This window comes from Panthera pardus, unplaced genomic scaffold, assembly GCF_024362965.1.
Source record: "Panthera pardus isolate Hobbes unplaced genomic scaffold, ASM2436296v1 HiC_scaffold_8, whole genome shotgun sequence".
NCBI lineage: Eukaryota > Metazoa > Chordata > Mammalia > Carnivora > Felidae > Panthera > Panthera pardus.
In genome coordinates, this window is record NW_026527013.1 from 370,198 (window position 1) to 389,269 (window position 19,072).

A 19,072-nucleotide genomic window follows, 5' to 3' on the forward strand; every position below is an offset into this window, starting at 1 on the left:
CCCCCACCCCCACCCGCCCAGCGGTCCCCGCCTGCGCCCCATGCGGCACCCACCCCTCCCCCTCAGTCCTTGAACCTGCGGGCCGCCTGCATCTTGCGATAGTAGCCCTCGGCCTCCGCCTCGCCCGTGGCCTCCCGCTCCCCCGGCACCAGGCCGCCAGCCTTGCGCCTCAGCGTGGACTCACGGCTGCCCGGGCCCAGGGCCCCGTCGGCCATGCCCGGTGGGGGCAGCCCCTCGCCCGTGGCCAGGTTGACCGTGGCCACGGCCCCAAAGCGCGGCTCCTCTTGGTCCACGTCGCTGATGGACGAGCCGGGGGACACACCTGGCGGCTTGGGCCCACCGCGGAAGCCGCGGGCCAGGTCCCCCAGCTCGTAGCCACCCTCGCCCTCCGCCCCCTTGGCCGTGCCCCCCGCCGTCTTCCACTCCCAGGGCCCGTTACCCGAGGACAGGTGGACCACGGGGTGGTGGGGCGCGTGCGCGTCGATGGTGACGATGCTGGCCGAGTCGCGGTCCGAGGGCGATCTGTACTGCGAGGAGTCGGAGCTGGCGCTGGAGGACGAGGCGGTCTCCGCCACCTTGGGGCCCGGCCCGCCCGGCGCCTTGGACATGGCGATCACCTGCAGCAGCCGCGGCGGGTTGGCCACGCGGGGCTGGGCCGAGGCCACGGCCACAGCGGCCCCGCTCTTCTCCGCCATCATGAGCCACTTGGCCCGCACGGCGGCGCTGCTCTTGGGAGACAGGCCGCCAGCCGCCTGTGCCCCCTCCTCGGGGATGTGCACCAGCGGCTGCGGCCCGGCCCGCGGTGGCAGGAGGACCCGAGGCCCGAGCCCCGGCCGGGCCTGCACCGTGGGGTAGAGTGAGGGCGGGGCCGGCCCCCCTTCCTCACCCTCCTCCTCCTCCTCCTCCTCCTCCTCTTCCTCCTCCTCCTCCTCCTCCTCCTCCTCCTCTTCCTCCTCCGCCATGGGCTCCGCGGGCGCCCGCAGGTGCCCGGGGCTGGCCTCATCGGGCAGCCCTAGGCCACGGCCCTCCAGCGACTTCTGCTTCCACTCGCTGATGAGCTGCTTGGAGCGAGAGGCGTCGAGTGGCACGTGGATGGTCATGTGGCGGCGAGCAGGGTCGTCGAGCGAGGGCGTGCTGACGCGGGGCAGCGTGTGGCTGAAGGTGACCATGTTCTCCTTGCCCATGGGGCTGCGTGGGGCCAGCAGGTCCACGTCCACGCTGGCCCGCTTCAGGCTGCCCAGCGAGGCCTTCTCTCGGGCTACGGGCCGGGGCACGCCGTCCAGCCGCCCCGGCGGCCCCAGCTCGTCGGTGCTCACGGACTTGTTCTGCTGGTACACCGAGTCGTGGCCCCGCTGGGTCAGGGCCCGCAGCGCATCCTTGGCGGGGGCCAGCGCCATCGGCTTCTCTGCCGTCGGGGCCTGGAAGTTGCCGACCGCGTGGCAGGCCTGAGGGCGAGGCGAGGGCTGAGGACCAGGGTTCTCCCCGGGCGGCAGGCTTGCGAGGTGGTCCAAGCGGGAAGCCTGGCCTCCCCGTGCGGTCAGAGCGGGGAGTCCCGCTCTCTTCCCGCGGGGGCAGGTTCCGGTCAGGCCGCTCCCGCTCTGCGCACTCGGCAGGTCTGAGCCCCTGAGGTTCTGACTCCGGCGTTCCGAGGGAGGAGACTCATCAGAGTCCCCGGGGCGGGGCCAGGTCTCCCCGCTTCGGAGCCCCCCCCTCCCCCCCCCCTCGCCGGGGCCGGCCTTCCCTGGGACACCTCCTCACCGCGCCCCACCCCCACCCCCATCCAGCCTCCCCCTTCACACCTCTTCCCGCTATCGCTATCGACGCCCCCTGCCCCGCCCCCGCCAGCCACCCGGCCTTCCCCCCGCCCCCAGAACCTCCCCATGGGGGCAACCCCGCTCCCCCAGAGCTGCCCCCACCCCGGGGGCCTCCCCCGCCCCCTCACCAGGTAGGCCGCGATGCCAGCGCCGATGAGGAAGCCCGCGTACACGTCCACGGGGTGGCTGCGGTACTGCGTGATCTGGGTGAGGCCGCAGACGCCCGCTGCGATGGCAAAGCCGAACACCAGGATGGGCTTGAGCAGCTTGGTGGTGTCCGAGATGACGGAGTTGAAGTACATCTGGGGGGGGGGGGGGCGGGCGGGGCGGGTCAGAGCAGAGCAGCCGGCTCCCCGCAGGCGGCGGGCTCGGGGCGGGCCCCGACTCACCGACACGTAGACCGCGGCGAAGGCGGACAGCGTGGCGTGCTGTGACGGGAAGGTCTTCCTGCAAGAGGCCACAGGTGAGCCCCGCCGGCCCGGCCCCACGCGCCTCGGGACCCCGCCATGTGCGGGCGGGCGGGCGGGGGGGGGGGGGGGCAGCTCACCGCGCAGACAGGATGGCGTGCGCGTCGCGGCCGGAGCAGATGTCCTGTGTGACGTAAGGGTTGGCCTCACACGACGTGCCCAGCAGCGTGTAGTTGGGCTTGCAGACCGTCAGGAAGAAGGGCGCGTGGTAGCCCGTGGCCAGCTGGATGACGTCGGTCACCAGGGCCGTGGCACACAGGCCGAACACGTGGACGCCTGCGGGGCGGCGGGGTCAGGGCCGGGAGCTGGCGGGGGCCCCGGGTCGTCCCCCCGCCGCGTGCAGACCGCGGGCCTCTACTCACCCACAAAGCGCACGGTGCGCCGCAGGAAGGAGTTGAAGTTGCAGCCGCCAGCGTTGATGCTGCCCTCGGCGCCGCCCGGGCCCCCGCCGCGGCCCCACAGCCGGGACTGCACGCAGTACAGCATGCCCTCGCCGACCATGATCTGCCCGACAGGGAGGAGGCAGGCGCTCAGCCCGGCGCCCCGCAGGGCGGTGCCCGCAGGCCGGCCCGCGCCGGGCGCCGGGGACTCACCGAGGCCGCAGGGGCGGCGAAGGCCAAGCTGAGGAGCATGAGCAGGGGGATGAGCTCCTCGTTGGTCTCCACGTAGGGCATGGAGAGCGTCCGGTCGTAGCACTGGAATCCCACCTTGGCCGGCTTGAAGAGGTCGGTCAGCTCCAGGAAGTACAGGGACACGACGGAGGACGCCACGATGGGGAGCTGCGGGGCACGGAGGCCGGCGTCACCCCAGCCCTGCTCACCACGTGAGCTCGGTCCCGTCCGCCACCCACGCTGCCGTCCGTCCGTCCGCCGGGCCGTCCAGCCACCTGCCCGCCCCGCACGCCGTCCGGGCACCCATCGCAGCCTGCCTCCGGCTCGCTGGGGCCACGAGCAGCTACTGGGCTCAGATCTGGGCAGAGCCGACTCCCAGTGACCTGCATCTTCCCTCCTCCGCTCCAAGGGTCTCAAACCCAAACACCCGCGGGGTCCAGGCTGGGGCGGGCGCCGGGGGGGGGGGGGAACCACCGTGAGCGGGCGCCTGGGGTGGGGGGGCTGGCTGCCTCAGGAGATGCCCGTCTCCATTTGATGGACGAGGAAACAGACAGGGGTGGGGCCCACGAGAGGCCTCCGCGTTAACTCCTGCCTTGGACGGCACCTCGGCCTCGTCCAGGCCTGCCCGGGGGGGGCCCCAGAGGGAAACTGCCGAAGCTGGGTCCGCGGGAGCTGGGCTCTAGTCCAGAGAGCGCTTACTGAGTGCCTACTGCATGCAGGAATGTGGCCCAAGGCAGCTGAGTGGAGGGGTTCACAGCCACCTGCCCAGGCTTGAATCCTGGCTCCACTGCTTCCCTGTGCCTCAGTTTCCCCAGCTGGTAACGGAATGACAGAGTCACCACCTCCCAGGTTCGACGTAGGACGGGGTGAGTAAGTACACGGACAGTACCAGCCTTTAGTCAACGCTAGCTCGTGATTCCCTCCCCGTGGCCGTTAGCGCAGCTGGGCCGCGGCGGGCAGGGCACTCCAGGCTGCGGGCAGGGGTTTGGGTGGGGCCCGGGCACATCACATCAACTCCTTCGGCAAGAGGGTCCTTCGAACGGTGATGCTGACGATGCCCCCGCGGCACCCCGAGCTCCCAGGCGGCGCGGCCACGGCTGTGACGCCGGCCTGGCTCCCCAATTCGGCCCTCGGCCCCATCTCCTCCCCGCTGGGCCACGCCGGAGGCGGAACCAGCCCCAGAGGGTCCCTGTGTGCCACCCCACTTGTCCTTGCATCTGGAGACAGACCCTCACCCAGGCACGGGAACACTGACGGCGTATCAGGCCCAGAGGAAAACGATCCACGAGCACGTCCTGCCCACGGACTTAACGCGTGTGTGCGTGTGCGTAAACACGCTGAAGTAAGGCTCACGATAAGGGAAAGGCGGATGAGAGCAGGCACACACATGGCTCTGCGTCCCACGGGCCGGCCAGGCTCCAAACACCGCTAACACAGTGCTGGCGCAGAGGGTAAGGAAAACACCGTGGCCTCGAAGGTGGCGGGGTGGGGGGTGGAGGGGGGAATTTGGGGCGCTTCCTGAGCCACCAAGCGTGCTCCCCAGAGATGTTATCTGCAGATAAGCTCACTCTTGGTTCGAGGTGAGGCAGACCAAAGGGCTTTCCTTACGGGGACGTGCGTGACACGGGCAAAGGCCAGGCAGCCCCTGAAGGCCCAGCTCCGTGGGGACGGTGACTCGGGGCTCGAGTACTACACGGCAGTGAAGAGGGACGGAGTCAGCCGTGAGCAAAGATTTCCACTAGAAAAAAGCCAAGAGCCGAAACCCGTCTTAAAAGGGGAGGGGTTACAGAGCTAACAGACTTGAGTGGGTGTGGGACACGTTTTGGAAGGACCCAGGTGAGAGCAGGGGGTTGAGGAGGACGCAGGGAGGGAGCTGCTTGGCAAGGACGTTGACACCCTGAGAAGGTATAAGCTACTATAACGGGGATTTAAATACAAATTTGACAAACGGCTTTTCTGCCTGTGCGCAGGGACCCACTGGCCTGCGGGTGAGCCACTGGCTTTGTGACTGGCGTGGAGGGCTGTCTGCTCGGGACTGGGGACCCCACTCCTCCACCCACGCCCTGCCTGGACCGCTCAACAGACTGGGGTTTTCCTGGCAGGTCAAGTGGGGAAGACTATGGCTACAGGAACGTCCTGGTAGGTGCTGAAGGATCTGTCCCAGGATGGGTAAATGTCACCCTGTGCCATCATCAGCACTTAGTATGTGCCCGGTGACTGCGTTTATTACATTTTATTTTTCTGAACATTCACAGAGCCCTCACTGCGTGCCAGGCCTGTTCTGTGAGCGCGCTTATGGGAAGGGCACCGGCCCCTTAACAGAGGAGGGATTTGAACTTGCACCCTCAGGCTGCACAGCCCACGTGCTGCATGAAGAGCCGGCATCCCCCAGCCCCTTCATGGGTGCCCCCCCGCCTTGCTCCAGCCCCTCCAGGTGAGCCACTGACCCCTACCTCAGTCTGGAGGTCCCACTCCCCAGCATTTGCCCCCGCTGCTGCTTTGGGTGTGCCTCTGGAACTCCTACTCATCCTGCAGAACCCGAGTCCCCCCAGCCCCCCTCAACAGGCACCCTCGCTGCGCCCACCCGTGTCCTTCAGAGTGGTGGTCCCCGATGGCGTGTGCCACAGAGGCCTCTGCCCCGCCCCCATCAGTGCGGACACCCCCGCCCCCCCCCCTCACCTCCACGAAGTAGAAGCAGGGCAGAAGCGTCATGCTGTCCTTTGGGGTTTTATTCTTCTCCTTGGTCGCGATCATGGTGCCGCGGGCTCCACAGGCCGTGGTTGGAGGGGACAAAGACGCGCTGGAGGAGGGGAGGCGCAGTCTGAGCCCTGGGGGGACCCGGTGCCCAGCGCCTGCGGGGGAGGGGCGGGCAAAGATGCGCCGTACCGCCCAGGGAAACTGAGGCTGGGGGAGAGGGGTGTCCCCGCGGCCTCCCCCCCCCCCCCCCCCCGCGCACTGCGGCCCTGCCCAACAACCCAGCTGCCCGGCACCCCTACACCCCAGATCGGGGGTCGGGAGGGGCCCGGCAGAGGGCGGGGCCGGCCTGGCTTAGGAGTCCCCGGACGGGGGCCGTTCCCCGGCGTCTGGACGGTGGGGAGGCCCGCGGCGGGGGGCGGGGGAGGGAAGGGAGGGTCCCGGCGGCCGGAAGAGGGGTGCGGCCCCGGCCTTCGGCCCGCAGGCCCCTCACCTGGCGCGCGGGCGCTCGGAGGGCGGAGCCGGCGGGCGCGCGGGGCGGGGGCTGCGGCGCGGCGAGCACAAAGCGCGGCCCCTCCCCCGCGGGGGCGGGGGGAGCGGCGAGCGGGAGCGCGGGGAGGGGAGGGGGCCCCGCCCGGCCCGAGACCCCGCGCCCGCCACGGCCTGCGTGCGGCGCGCGGGGCGGGGGCTCTTTGTCTCGGCGCGTCCGGGGCGCCGCGCGCGTTCCTCGCCGGGCCGGTCCCCCGGCGTGCGCTCGCCGCGCGCAGGGCTCCCGCTCCCTCGGCCCCGGGGAGTCGGGGGGGGGGGGGGTCTCGGGCCCCCCGTAGGGGCGGGCTGGGACTGGAGTCTGCGCCGCCCCCCTCCCCTCCCGGCTCGGCCTCGGGAGCCCCGTGGACGGCGGGGGCTGAGCGTCCGGACCCCTGGGGCCCCGGCTATCCTCGTGTCTCCCCGGGTCTCCCCCCGTGTCGTCCCCCTCCCGGGGCCCGCCGCTCCCCGGCGCGCGTTTCCATGGCGAGGGCGCCGAGCGCCGGCGCAGTCCGGAGACAAAAGAGCCCGGGGTGGGGGGTGGGGTGCTTTCCCTACCGTCCCCGCTCCCCCCCGCCCCCGCCCTCGGCCCCCTCACCCTCGGCCCGGGCGCCCCCGCCGGGTCCGCTCTGCGGGCCTCCAGGCCCCTCGCCAGGCTCCCAGGGCGCGCGGCGGGATGCTCGGGGCGCGGGGGTGGCGGGTACGGCCGCGCATCGACTCGACGCCGTAGACAGGTGTTTCCTCCGAAACACACACAACCACGTAGGCTAGGGACTGGCTGAGCCTGGGTGTTATGAATGGGGAAACTGAGGCCCTGGGAACTTCGTTCACCGTCCAAGGTCGCCAGGCCCCAAACGACAGGATTGCATTTGGCTGGTGTATTCATCATCTCCTGAGCACCCACTGTGTACTTGACCCTGAACAGTCACCGGGGAGCCACTGGGAAGCGGGGCAGACCCTATCAATCCTGAAGTAAGCGTCTCATTAGAGTAGGGGTGAGGCTGCATTAATTGAGCACCTACAGTTTGTCGCCTTGACCCTTCTTGTTTTGCAAGCGACAGCTCCAGGGCGCCAGGCTGGCTCAGAAGAGCATGTATCCCACTTGACGCGGGGCGGGAGGGGGGGTGGTCGTGAGCTCGTGCCCCATATTGGGTGTAGAGATTACTTACAATACGTACATTGAGAAAGAAAGAGCTCCATGGGTTTTGAAAGACGATTCTATGTGTGGTGAAGAGTGGGACCCAGAAGGTTCGGACCCCACTGGGGCCTCCGCTTCCTCTGCCCTGAGCCGGCTGGCTGTTCCCCCTTCCCAGGACCTCGAGGTGGGCCTCAGTTTGCTCTCCAGGGGCGGGGCCAGGGCAGCGGTTGGGAGTCCTGGTGTTGGCAGTTGTCCACAAACAGCAAGAGAAGGAGAAAATGGGGCAATCGCTCCTGGGTGCTTTCTGGGGGCAGAAGCGGGAAGCGTTGTCTCGGGGGAACCTCCTGATGTCTCGGGGGTCTGGGAGAGGGTGTCAGGGAATCTAAGGATCAGGGGTGGGGGGGTCCTTGTCCCATCGGAGCCCCCGGTGGTGATGGGGCAAGGCTCGGCTGTGGTGGCACACTGCCCAGCTGCGAGGTCTGGACTTGAGTCTAGGACATGAGGGAGCCATGGGAGAGTTTAGAGGGGGAAAGAGGGGTTGAGCGCACCAGATGCTGCTCAGAAACTTGCCCATGTTAAGCTCTTGGGCGGCGGGGGGGCAGCCTGTTCATGTCCCTGTTGCATAGATGGGGCAGCAGGTCTGCTGAGAGGGAACACTGAGGTCACCCAAGGGAAGGGATGGCGTCCTGTCTCCCGCTGTGCTCTGGCCACCCTGGTGGGCGGGCGGGAGCGGGGGAGCGGGAAGCAGGCCTGAGGGACGTGCGGGGGACACTTAGGCAGCTGCGCCGTGTGGCTTGGTGAGGACCAAGGCGGGGCCTAAGCCCCCAGGACCCCAACATCCTACCCTGACTCCCAAGCCCCAAACCACCCCACATCTGCCTTTGGGAGCAAAACCAGCCTGGAAGAGCCTTCCACAGCCCCAGACACAAAGTGGCAACCCCGAGGCGTGGGTGGCCACCACCCTTGTCAAACCCGAGTTTCACCTTGGAAACAAATACCACTTTCAAAAAGTTGGGCTGGCATTTGATTGACAAAGTTACTGCCTTACGCTGTAGCACGCAGTGGTATTGTTAGCATCTTCACGGAGATGTGCAACCACCACCCTTGTCTCATTCCAGAACATTCCATCACACCAGAAAGTAACCCCGGCCTCATCAGCCATCGCCCCCGCCCCCCAGCCCCCCGCAAGCCCCCTTCCTGTCCGTGGATGGGCCTATTCTGGACGTTCACACACGTGGACTCACACCCCGTGTGGCCTCTCGTGTCTGGTTCCCTCCCTGAGCGTCACGTGTTCAGGGTCCGTCCACGGGGCGGCGGGTGCGGGCGCCTCGCTCTTGCTCGCGGCCGAGGGATGTGCGCGTGCGCGGGGGACACGGTCGTTTGTGGACGTGCGCGTGCGTGGTGGACGCACCTGAGGGGCGTGCGCGTGCGCGGTGGACCCGGTCTTCTGTGGACGTGCGCGTGCGCAGAAGACGTGTGATGGGTATACGTTCACACGTCGATGGACATTTGCGTCTCGGTTGCTGTGCATCAGGCCGCTGTGAACGTCGTGCGTGCTTATCGGGGCCCCCCGTTGCCCCCCCCCCCCCCCGGCTCTTTCGGACACGCGCCTAGAAATGGTTGCTGCGTGGAACTTTCTGAGGAAGCACCACCAGACTGTTCTCCGCAGCGGCTGCCCCATCTCAGTGGTCCCGATTTGCCCACATCCTGGATGACACTTGGTATTTTCTGTCCTTCAGTCGAGCTGTCCTGGTGGGTATGCAGTGGTGTCTCATTGTGGCTTTGGTTTGCGTTTCCCTAATGACTGATAACTTTGTGCATCTTTTCATGGCTTCTTGGCCTTTGGTTACTTTCTAGGGGAAGTGTCTGTTCAGCTTCTTTGCCCGTTTCTAAAGCGGGCTGTTTTTTTGTTGACTTGTGAGAGTTCCGTGTGCATCCTGCAACCCAGCCTCGTCCTTCCCTGTCCGTGGTCCCTCTCTCTTGCCCCCGTCCTGGGTGTCGCAGCTCGGAAGGCCCTGCTCCAAAGATGGGACGGCGAGGCCACTTCTCCAGCGCCACCCAGCTCGGCGGCCCCACGGCCACTCCCACCCACTTGACAGATGCCCCGACTGCGGGCAGGTGAGGGACCCACCCAAGTTCTCACAGGTTAAAAAGTGAAAAGCTGGTCACGAAAAGCTGACCACACAGCGTGTGATCCCCCGTGTGTGAAACAGCCGGAAGGGGCTCATCCACAGACGGGAAGAGGCGCGTGGGGCTGGGGGCTGGGGAGTGATCACTAGTGGTCGGCAGGGGTGGGGGGTGTTCTTTTTGGGATGATGGGTTGTTTTACCCCTAATCGTGGGGGGCGGGGGCGCACGCCCCTGTGAAGACACTAAAAGCCGTTGAAGTGTGCGCTTTAAAGGGGGAAATGAATGACGTGTGAATGAGATCCCCGTGGGCCTCTCGGGAAAGCAGGGGAGTGACACATACTCCCCGAAGCCAGCAGGACCCAGTCCCCGGTCTGCTGCCTGCACAGGCCCAGCCGGCACGTGGGGTTCTCCAGCACGCAGGCTGGGGAAACTGAGGCCTAAGCCCGCGTCGTGAGTGGCGCTCACCATTTTGTTACCATGCTGGGTGTCTGCTTCAGGCGTGCCGCGCGCTGGGCCTCAGCAACGGTGAGTTAACATCACCCTCACCCAAACCCGGAGCTGTGGCTCGCTTTACGGAGGGGGAAACTGAGGCACAGAACGGGGCCGTTGCCGGAGTCCAGGCAGGCCCTGGGAGCGGTTGGTGGTGGAGGCCTTGGGCAACTTCCTGTTTCCTGCTGGGAGGGGCTGGCCCCCTGCAGGGGGTGGGGGGTGCCTGGGTCCCGCTGCCCTCCCCAGCCACCCCCAGCCCACCCTGTGCTGCCTGCGACCTGGAGGGCGAGCGGGTGTCCCCCTGGGGCCGGTTTTCCTGCCTGCCCTGCAAGCCTCTTCCCAGGGTGGGGGCTGAGGTCGAGGCCCCCAGCCTGGTGTCTCCACTTTGCCCCGAAGCCTTCAGGTCCTGGCCCTGCTGCTGGGGGGGCCACGAGGTGTGGCGGTGGTCCCCAGGCAGAGGTGGGAAGGGCAGTGAAGAGGGGAGGCAGGGCGGGGGAGGGGGGTGGAGGGGGGAGAGGGGTCAGTGGTAGGGGGGGGCCAGGGACCGATGCTGGGGGCCCCATGGGGAGGTGCAGGGGGAGGGGGGATCAGTGCCCGGGGGAGGGGGCTGGGGGACAGGGCTAAGAGAGACAGGCGCCCCTGTGTGGGGCCCACCGTCCGGGGCCTGGTCACACGGTCCAGTTATCCAGCCTTCTGCCGGCAGACACGTTTCCAGATGTTCTGTCACGACGGAATGACGACGAGCTGTTTTGTGCGTGTTTCCCTGCAGAAGCCTCTCCGGGGCGGTCACAGCAGCCGGGCCCCCCTGCCCTCCCCTCCCGCAGAACTGAGCACTGCCCGTGTCCCCACGTCTTTGCTGACACTGGCCGCTCTGGCATTTTCTGCCACTTGTTATGCAGGAAGGGTATTCTGCTTTTATCTGTGTTTCCCGGGGAGCCCGGTGCCTTCCGTGCCTTGGTTTACCCTCAGGACCACCTTCGTGGGTCCGTCAGCGCCCCACGGGTGGACTTGCTCCCAGCGTGTGCATCCTGCTTGCCGCCCGAAGCCCTGGGTCTGTGGCAGAACTAACCCCTTTCCCTTGAGATTTGCAGACGACCGGCCTCGAGGACCGAAGGCCAGGCTTCCCCAGAAGATAAGGCCTGATGGCCCTTGGAGACACCCGTCTCACTCAGATGCCAGCAAGCCTGTTCAGGGTCTGCTGACCCCGCGGGGCACCGGCTCCCCTCGCTCGCAGCGCCCCCTTCGCCCAGATGGGGAGGTGGTCTCTGGGACGTCTGTCCACCCTCTTCCCAGGTCACCCGCTTCCGGGAGAAAGCACCCTGCTCTCTCCCACCATCACAGACCCACTGGGTTTGGAACCGACTGGCTCTTTGTTTTCTGTGGCAGAGGGACCGAGGTGCAGAGCTAAAGTGACTTGGCCAGGATCCCACGGCAGGTTACTACTACTGAGAGCTGGGATTTGAACCCGAATCACTGTACAGACCGAAACGTGTGCTGTGGCCGCACTGGCCCCTGCTGGGCCCCTTCGGGCCCTGGTCTGCAGTTCTCCCCTCTCCTGACTTATGTCCAGTCAGCCTCACGAAGGCCCCCGCAGACCGCCGGGGGGGAAGCCGGCAGCAGGGCGGGGGACATCCAGGATGAGGCCCCAGGACCGAGTGTGGAATTGGAATTAGAGGTCTCAAACATTTGAGCATCTTAACAGTGTGGGAAACAGCATTTATTAAACACCACGTGCCAAGCCCCGTGGGTGGGGCTGGAGACGACGAGGGACAGGACGGAGAAGGACCTGCCCTGTGGTGCTCCCAGACCCTGTGGGCGGGGGGGCCAGACATGTGTGAAGATAGGGGTGTGCCAGGGGTTGTGGGTTTGTGCCCACCTGGGGTGCCAAACAAAAAGTAATCAAAAAAAATAGAGATGCGCACAGGACGTCGTGATTCTCTTTGGGGGCGTGCCTCCTGACCCGGCCCACGAGCATCAGAAAATTCCTGGAGGCATCTGGGACCCGAACGTCAAGTAGGAGTTCATCAGGAAAAGGGGGGGGGGGGGGGGGAGAAGCATGCAGAGATGGAAGAGCATGTGCAAAGGCCCTGGGGTTGGAACAAGATTGGTGGGTTGCAGGAGAAAGGCTCAAGTTGTCAGAGCAGCTGCCAGGTGGGTAGATCTGAGGTGGAGCCAGGGGGCTGGCCTGAGTCTCCTGCTACCTGTCCAGGGAGATGGGGGGTGGGGATCTTGTCTGGAACGGCCTGGCACATGGCACAGCCTCTTTCTCCCTGGGGCCTTGTGGCAGGAGCCCTGATGTCTTCGCTGGAGTGGTCTCTTCCCAGGCTAGATTCTGTTCTCAGCCCCCATCAGAGCAGACAAGCCTGGGGGTGCTGTGACCTCCTCTGGGGCCCAGCTGACCATCACCGGCCCCACCTCCCACACTGTGCCTCTATCCTTGGCCCTTCGTGTGCCCCGCACACCACTGGGCCTCCCTGCCCTTGACCCCGTGGCTGTGACCCTAATAAGTGATTCCCGAGGCGCCCGGGGGGCTCGGTCAGTTAAGCGTCACGGCTCAAGTCAAGATCTCACGGACTGTGGGTTTGAGCCCCGCGTCGGGGTCTGTGACGACAGCTCGGAGCCTGGAGCCTGCTTCCGACTCTGTGTCCCTCTCTCTGTCCCTCCCCTGCTCATGCTCTCTCTCAGAAAATAACTAATAAACATTAAGAAGCGACGCCCATCCTCTTCTCGACACCGATTTCTGCTTTGCTGGGCGGGCGGGGCTGGCAGCAGGAGTTCATGGACGCTAACTGGCAGTGTGGTCTCCACCCCAGGGGCCTGTGTTCACTGAATTCTCTCGCAGTCCTGAGAGGCAGGGGCTGTTCTCTCCGGCAGACAGAGGGAGGGGCCACCACGGCTCAGAGAGGTTGGGTAACTCGCCTGCAGACACACAGCCAGCGTGAGCTTTGATCCCAAGTCAGATTCCCCTGGACCATCTCTCGTTTGTGCGGAGAATATATTGTACAGCAAGGTCAAAAGACACACGAGAAACTGGTGATAGACTCTTTGCCACTTGAGTCACAGGAGGCTGATGTGCGCCACGTAGAAAGACCTAAAGCATAAATATTACTCATATTAAAATAATATTCAAATGTGAAAATAATTATGTACTATGTATTATAGTTTCTTAAGCTAAATAAAATTCTATTGAAATAGATCATACATATTTATTATAAATCACTATATGTCTACAACATGTATACTTCATAACATATAATAAAATATGACAGTGAAGCTCATATATAAAGAGTGCCTAAAGCCAATAACAACAGCCCGGTCGATCGTACAGGTAGAGGCTGTAAGCAGACCGTTCAGAGCAGAGAAACACAAAAGTCTGTCGACGACGTGGGGACACCCTCACCCTCACTGGTTTGCACGAGAGACTGAGCAACCTCCCCGGAGACCCTGTCTTTTGACGAGGACACAGACACAAAGCTGCTGAGAACGGTGCGGGCGTCCCCCTCGGCGGGCGACGAGGCATCTTCCCGCTGCAAACAGTCCGTGTTCCCAGCAGGAGGCCACCGGGGGAGCCACAGCCGCGTGGAAGGTACGGAGTCCTCGGGCCACTGCCCTGAGGGGTCTTCATGGGACAGCGGAGAGCAGTGTGTGTGGCGGGGGACACCTGTCGCCGGCTGCTCGAAGCACCAACCAGGAAGCCCGCGAGCATGCGGGGTGAGGTGGGCAGAGGGGCGCGGATTGCACGGTGACCCCCGTCTTTCCAGCAGGGACTGTTTACACGTTTTTTCGACCTTGAACCTTACGAGGGTGGAAGTAAAATTTAAAAATGAAGAATAAAGAGCAGCAACGCACCGGCGAGCGCCCGGCGGGGCCGGGATTTGGGTGACGCTGTGTCCAGACAACTGTTAGCGCTGCCGACCCGAGGTCACCAGAGATCGCCTGGGGTCTGAGGCAAACACGGGCCTCAAACCCCGGGGCTCTGTCCTCTCCCAGCAGCTGCGTGGGGGCTCCGTGCTTATTCTCCAACTCGATCGTGAGGAGAGGGGCCCTCGGGGGCCAGCCCTCTGCCCGGAGCCGTCTCCCAGCCCCCAGCCCTGCCCCGGGGTGTCCCAATGCCGCCCAGCACCCCCAGAAGCCCCCAGTGCTCACCCAGACTGGCCACCAACGTTAGTCGAGTTGCCATTAACCCACTTGGCAGATGGAGAGGCTGAGGCCCAGACAGGAATGTCAGGGTGCACGAAGCTAGATTGGTTCGGGGGCCCCGCCTGGACCCAAAAGAGGTCCTTCGCTGCCCGCCCATTGTTCAGAAGGGGAACTGAGGCTGAGGGGGTGGGGGCCCCACACGGACGCACCCGGGAGGGAAGACAGAGGGACACCGAGACACTACAGGCTGAGCCTCCCGCACTTTCCCTGGACGCTGGGGCGTTCGCTCGGGTCCCGCCGGCCCCCGCCGGCCACCCGGCCCTGCCCTCGGCCGTTGCCTGTTGCGTCACCCACAGTTGGTGCCGGAGGGGCCGAGGCCGCAGCTTCCAGGCCCCACTTCCCCTCCGCCCGCCCGCCCAGCCCCTTGGAGGAGCCCCCAGGGCTCCACACGGCCGCACGCCACGCCTCCGCCTCCAGGCAGCCCCTGGCCCTGCGGTCGCCTGCCCGCCCCCCAGGTCTCCGGGTGCTGCACACCCAGAGCAGAGCACTTGGAGGGGGTCATGAGGGCCCGGGCCCGCCCGCTTTCCGGCAGTTCTCTTTTTTTTTTTTTTTTCTTAAGTTTTATTTAATTGCACTTCACGTTCCGTAGAGCCGATCCATTTAACGATTCCGTGGCATATGGTACATTCACAAAGTTGTGCAACCACCACCTCTGATTCCAGAACATTCCACCACCCCCGCCAAAAGGAAGCCCCGTCTCCACCAGCAGTCACAGCCACCCCCCCCCCCCCCCCGCCAGCCCCATCAGCCATCACCTCCCCCAGCAAACCCCCCGCAGCCCCCTGCCCCCGCGAGCCCCCTTCCCGTCCCTGGATGAGCCCGTTCTGGACGTTTCGCGCACGCGGACTCACACCCCGCGTGGCCTCTCGTGTCGGGTTCCCTCCCTGAGCGTCGTCGCGTGTCCGGGGTCCGTCCGCGGGGCGGCGGGGGTGGGCGCCTCGCCCCTGCTCGCGGCCGAGGGACGTGCGCGTGCTCGGGGGCGCGGTCATCAGTGCGCGTGCGCGTGCACGGTGGCTGCACCTGAGGGGCGCGCGCGTGCGCGCGCGGCGGACACGTTGTGTTTGTCCCTCATCCCTGCTACACTCCTACTTGTATCGGGTAATTGAAGGCCTGTGGGGGAGGGCTGTTCTCATCGTTCCCACTTAGCAGGTGGGGAAACTGAGGCTCAAGAGGCGGTATTTCCAGCCCGGAATCACAAAGCCCAGCAGAATTTGAGCCCAGGCAGCAGGTGCATGTCTACTCCCAGAAGAGCCTGGGAATGCGGAGGGGCCGTGTGACCTGCCGGGAAGGGAGGGGACGGTGGGGGTGGTGATGATAGTGATAGGTGGCAGTGACGGGTGGTGGTGATGGTGACAGGTGGTGACAGTGATGGCGACAGGTGCCGGTGGTGGTGACGGTGACAGGCAGCGCCCCCCGCTTCCCTCACCCTCCCCGTGGGCGGAGCACTTTCCAAACAACCAGCCAGCCCATCCCTGCCCACTTCACGGGTGGGGGTGGAGGACCCAGGCGGCTGGCCGCAGGGGCACCGGCGGGCCCGGGGGCACACGGAGCGCATACTGGTGAGGGGGGCGCCCCGAGGTGGCTGGACCGATGTAAGGGTTCAGCCAATGTCTGCAGGAGGACAGGAGGAGGGGAACCAGCCCTGCTTGCTGAGGGCAGCAGACCCGGGGGCGAACATTCCAGAAACAGGCTGCATGCGTTCCGAGGGGAAAGCCCCAAGGTCAGTACCGTCGGCAGTAAGTTGATGGTCGCCCCGGACGGGGAGGTGGTGCCCGGGGGGACGCGGCCACCCGCCCGTGGGACGCCTGACGCATCACAAGGGACAGGAAAGGCTGTGGGCCGTGCCGCGCGGAGGAGACACCGGGACCAGACGGGGAACGGTGCCCGAGCTGCAGGAGATCCACGAGGAGCCGATCGGAACCAGCCTTCACTCCGGCCGCGTTTCCAGGGAAGCTGGGGGTGGCAAACCTGGGAATTCTGGGGACTTCTGTGAGCTTGAAACCATTTCAAAATGAAACGTTAAAAAGCATTTTTTTGGTCCCCAAGTCTGGTGAGCTCTTCTCTCTCTGTTTCTGTACGTTTGTGCTTTTCATAATAATGAATATTTATAAATAAGCCCTAATATCTCCTTCTTGCCTGGCTTCTCCCTCTGGGCCCTGCAGCCCCCGGAGTGTTCTCTGTGGGGGCGTCCTGGACGCTGTAGGGTGGAACGGAATCCCTGAACCCCACCCCCTCGATGCCGGGAGCCCCCCCGACCCCGTGATAACCACAGACATTGCCCAGGGGTCCCCTGGGGCAGAATCACCCCAGGAAAGAGCCCCTGCCTGCGAAGGAAAAGCGAATCTGTAATGGGTAAGGTGGCAGAGATGTTTCTGGGGGTCTCAGGAGGGCACACGGCTCTGTGGCCCCCCCCACCCACCTGAGTGGGGCTCACCCCAGTCCCTAGACATGCAGGCCACATTCTGCCTTGCTGGGGCCGCAGGGACCCTGAGAGGGAAGGGGTGCAGGGCGTCTGAGAGATGCCTCTTGCAGTCAGGACCCCTGGGCCCAGCCCCTGCATGCTCCGCGGACTGTGCTTCTGACCCCAGGCTCCCTGTGGCCCCAAAGATGCGAGGAGGATGTGAGGACAGCAGCCCAGGTGTGGGACCGCCCCAATGGCCTCCCCAGCTGGGGAGGGGGCAGAAAGGGTGGCAGGCGGGGTGACCCTGGAGCCCCTGCCCAACCACGGCCCACAGCCACCTACCCCGTGGCTCTGCCCTCGCACCCGTCTCACTGGCAGTGCGTCGGGCCACACGTCCATCTGTCTGTCTGGGCGCTGCTGATTCTGGGGGAGCGTCCACTCAAGCCAGCCAGTGAAATGGGGACACCGAGGCAGGACCAGACCAGGACTCTGTCTGCCCCTTGGGATGCGTGCCCCAAGGGGAGGGGAAGAAGAGAGAATGGGGGGTCTCTGGGCCATTCGACTGTTTCCCCACCTGTAAAACGGGCAAGTTCCATGCAAGCCATGAGCTCCTGAGCCTTGGCCGGCACAGCAAGTGCTCAGTGAGTGTGTGTGGGTCTGGGGGGGGGGGCACGCGGGGGCAGGTGAATGATGTAAGTGCCAGAGGAGGGGCAGGAGGCAGAGGCCCTCCAGAGCCCTCATCCTGATGAAGATGTTCCATGACTCAGTTTGTTCATCTGCAAAATGGGTCGCCTCACCGGCTTCCCCCCCCACCCCCGCCATCCTGCTTAGAAACCTCCCTGGCCTTCCAGACCGGGTGCCACCGTCCCCAGGGAACCTTCTGAAACAGCAAGGATCCCAGCTGCCAGGCTCTCTGGCCCCAGCAGTGGCTGCCTGCCAGGCCCGGCCCCCTTCCACCAGCAGACCGCAGCCCCCTGTGCTGTAAGCCACAGGACACCCATTGTGCAGATGGGGACACAGACTCGGAGAGGCCATGCTCCAGGGTCGAGGTCGCACCGTGGCTCTGCCCGCCCCACCCCCCAGAGACCATGGGTGGGCACAAAGCTGAGCCCCACTCGCGGCCCTCCTTGGCGGGCATCCACCCAAGCTCCGTGCTGCCCACTGCCCACTGCCTGGGGACCCATGAGTGCGTGCAGGCGACCCTGCCCTGGGTCACCCCATTCCAAACTGGGCAATGCACTTGCCCTGCTCTGCAGCCTGAGCCGCTCCCCACCCCTGGTATCGGGACAAGGCTCCGGGAGGGCTGGGCTCACGGGTGTCCTGACCTCAGGCCCCAGTGTCCCTCTTGTTGGCAACTCAGGGCCAAGGGTGCAGAGCAGGCTGTCAGGACGCCCTGGGGAGGCTGTGGGGGGTCACCGAGGGGGCTGTGCTTTGGGTCTCACAGGGCAGGGGGCACCAGTGAGTGGGGGGGGGCCAAGGGATGGGCACCCCGGTCCCTCAGAAACTCCATCCTGGTGAGTGTGGTGCCCGGGCCCTCCACCTACAGACCCCCAGCCCATCCGGCCAAGGTCAGCGTCACCCACCTGTTTGAAATCAACTACAGTCCAGGACCCAGAGCAGAAGCTCAAAGACATTCCCCTCCTATAGGCGGGTGGGCAGAGCCAGCAGGCCAGTGGGATCTCTGTCATTCATCCTGCAGTAAACATTTATGGAGCGCCTACTGTATACAAAGCCCTGTGCAGATGCGGGGACACAGCCTGGCATACAGCAGGCTTGGTGGGGAGAGAGCCACCCAGGGGAGCCCAGAATTGCCCTTTGGACACATGGGACCCCGCCCCCAGCCCCACCTCCCAGCCCTGCCCTGGCCGCCCCCGGATACCTCACCCAAGTCTTGGTGTCACCCTCACTCTACTTGGTGCGACTCTGACCTCCTCTGGGTTACGTTGACCATCAGGCCATACTTCCTTCGACTATACCTTCCCTCCACCTCCTCCCAGCCCTGCCACCCTGAAAATCAGGCGCCTGGGCAGAGGCAGGACCCCAGGGCCAGCACAGGACCAAGAATACGGTTGGTTTTGTAAGTGAATTAGTGTGCCAGTGACAAATGTTACAAAGAGGGGCTCCACGTGGCAGTGTCCCTGGAGGAGGTACTTCCTGCCAGCACTCGGCCCCAGCTGGACCTCCAGCCACCCTCTATGCCCAGGTCGTGGGGGCCCATGGCACCCGGCGCCTGGCCGTGGTGGGGGATTCTGGCACCTGGCTCAGGTTGTACAGGAGCCCAAAGGCACTGTGGCCACGGAACGCGTGTGTGTCACAGCCCCGGCATCTGCTGTGGCCATGCCCACCTGGCTCGCAGCACCTGGGGCCTCGGACCCATGGCTGGAGGAACTCACGAGAGGCCCAGGGGAAGGCGGTGGGGGGGGGGGCTTCAGCGGGCTGACGTGTGGAGCGGCCTCACCCCCACAGCCTTCGTGGGTCTGGGGGCTCTCCCACCTCGGGGGCAGGTGTGGGTGACCAGTCCAGTGTTTTCTGGCAGCCACACCCAGAATCCAGGGGTCCAGGTATACAGTAGGAAGCCAGTAAACACCTGCTCCCCTCTGGCGT

The 19,072-nt window shown here is 65.3% G+C and overlaps 1 protein-coding gene and 1 long non-coding RNA gene across 4 annotated transcripts; both read right to left on the bottom strand.

Moving 5' to 3' along the window:
* Positions 1-36: 36 nt before the first annotated feature.
* On the bottom strand, positions 37-6,830 carry PLPPR3 (phospholipid phosphatase related 3). 3 transcript variants are annotated; one of them, XM_053898539.1, is made up of 8 exons: positions 6,710-6,827; positions 5,572-5,692; positions 2,875-3,060; positions 2,644-2,785; positions 2,362-2,557; positions 2,204-2,261; positions 1,943-2,116; positions 37-1,445 (listed from the first exon to the last, which is right to left on the bottom strand). In XM_053898539.1, exons 1-8 carry the CDS (start codon positions 6,823-6,825, stop codon positions 63-65), a joined length of 2,376 nt encoding a protein of 791 aa, XP_053754514.1. In that variant the 5' UTR covers positions 6,826-6,827; the 3' UTR covers positions 37-62. The 3 variants fall into 3 exon arrangements, with proteins under 3 accessions (XP_053754514.1, XP_053754513.1, XP_053754515.1); XM_053898538.1 differs by having other exon boundaries at positions 1,943-2,261; positions 6,710-6,830; XM_053898540.1 differs by lacking the exon at positions 6,710-6,827 and adding an exon at positions 6,080-6,556 and having other exon boundaries at positions 1,943-2,261.
* A 5,114-nt stretch (positions 6,831-11,944) lies between these two features.
* LOC109257722 (uncharacterized) lies at positions 11,945-14,339 on the bottom strand. The gene is made up of 2 exons (XR_008420226.1): positions 13,268-14,339; positions 11,945-12,958 (listed from the first exon to the last, which is right to left on the bottom strand). It is a non-coding gene; the product is annotated as an uncharacterized LOC109257722 (long non-coding RNA).
* Between the last annotated feature and the right edge of the window lie 4,733 nt (positions 14,340-19,072).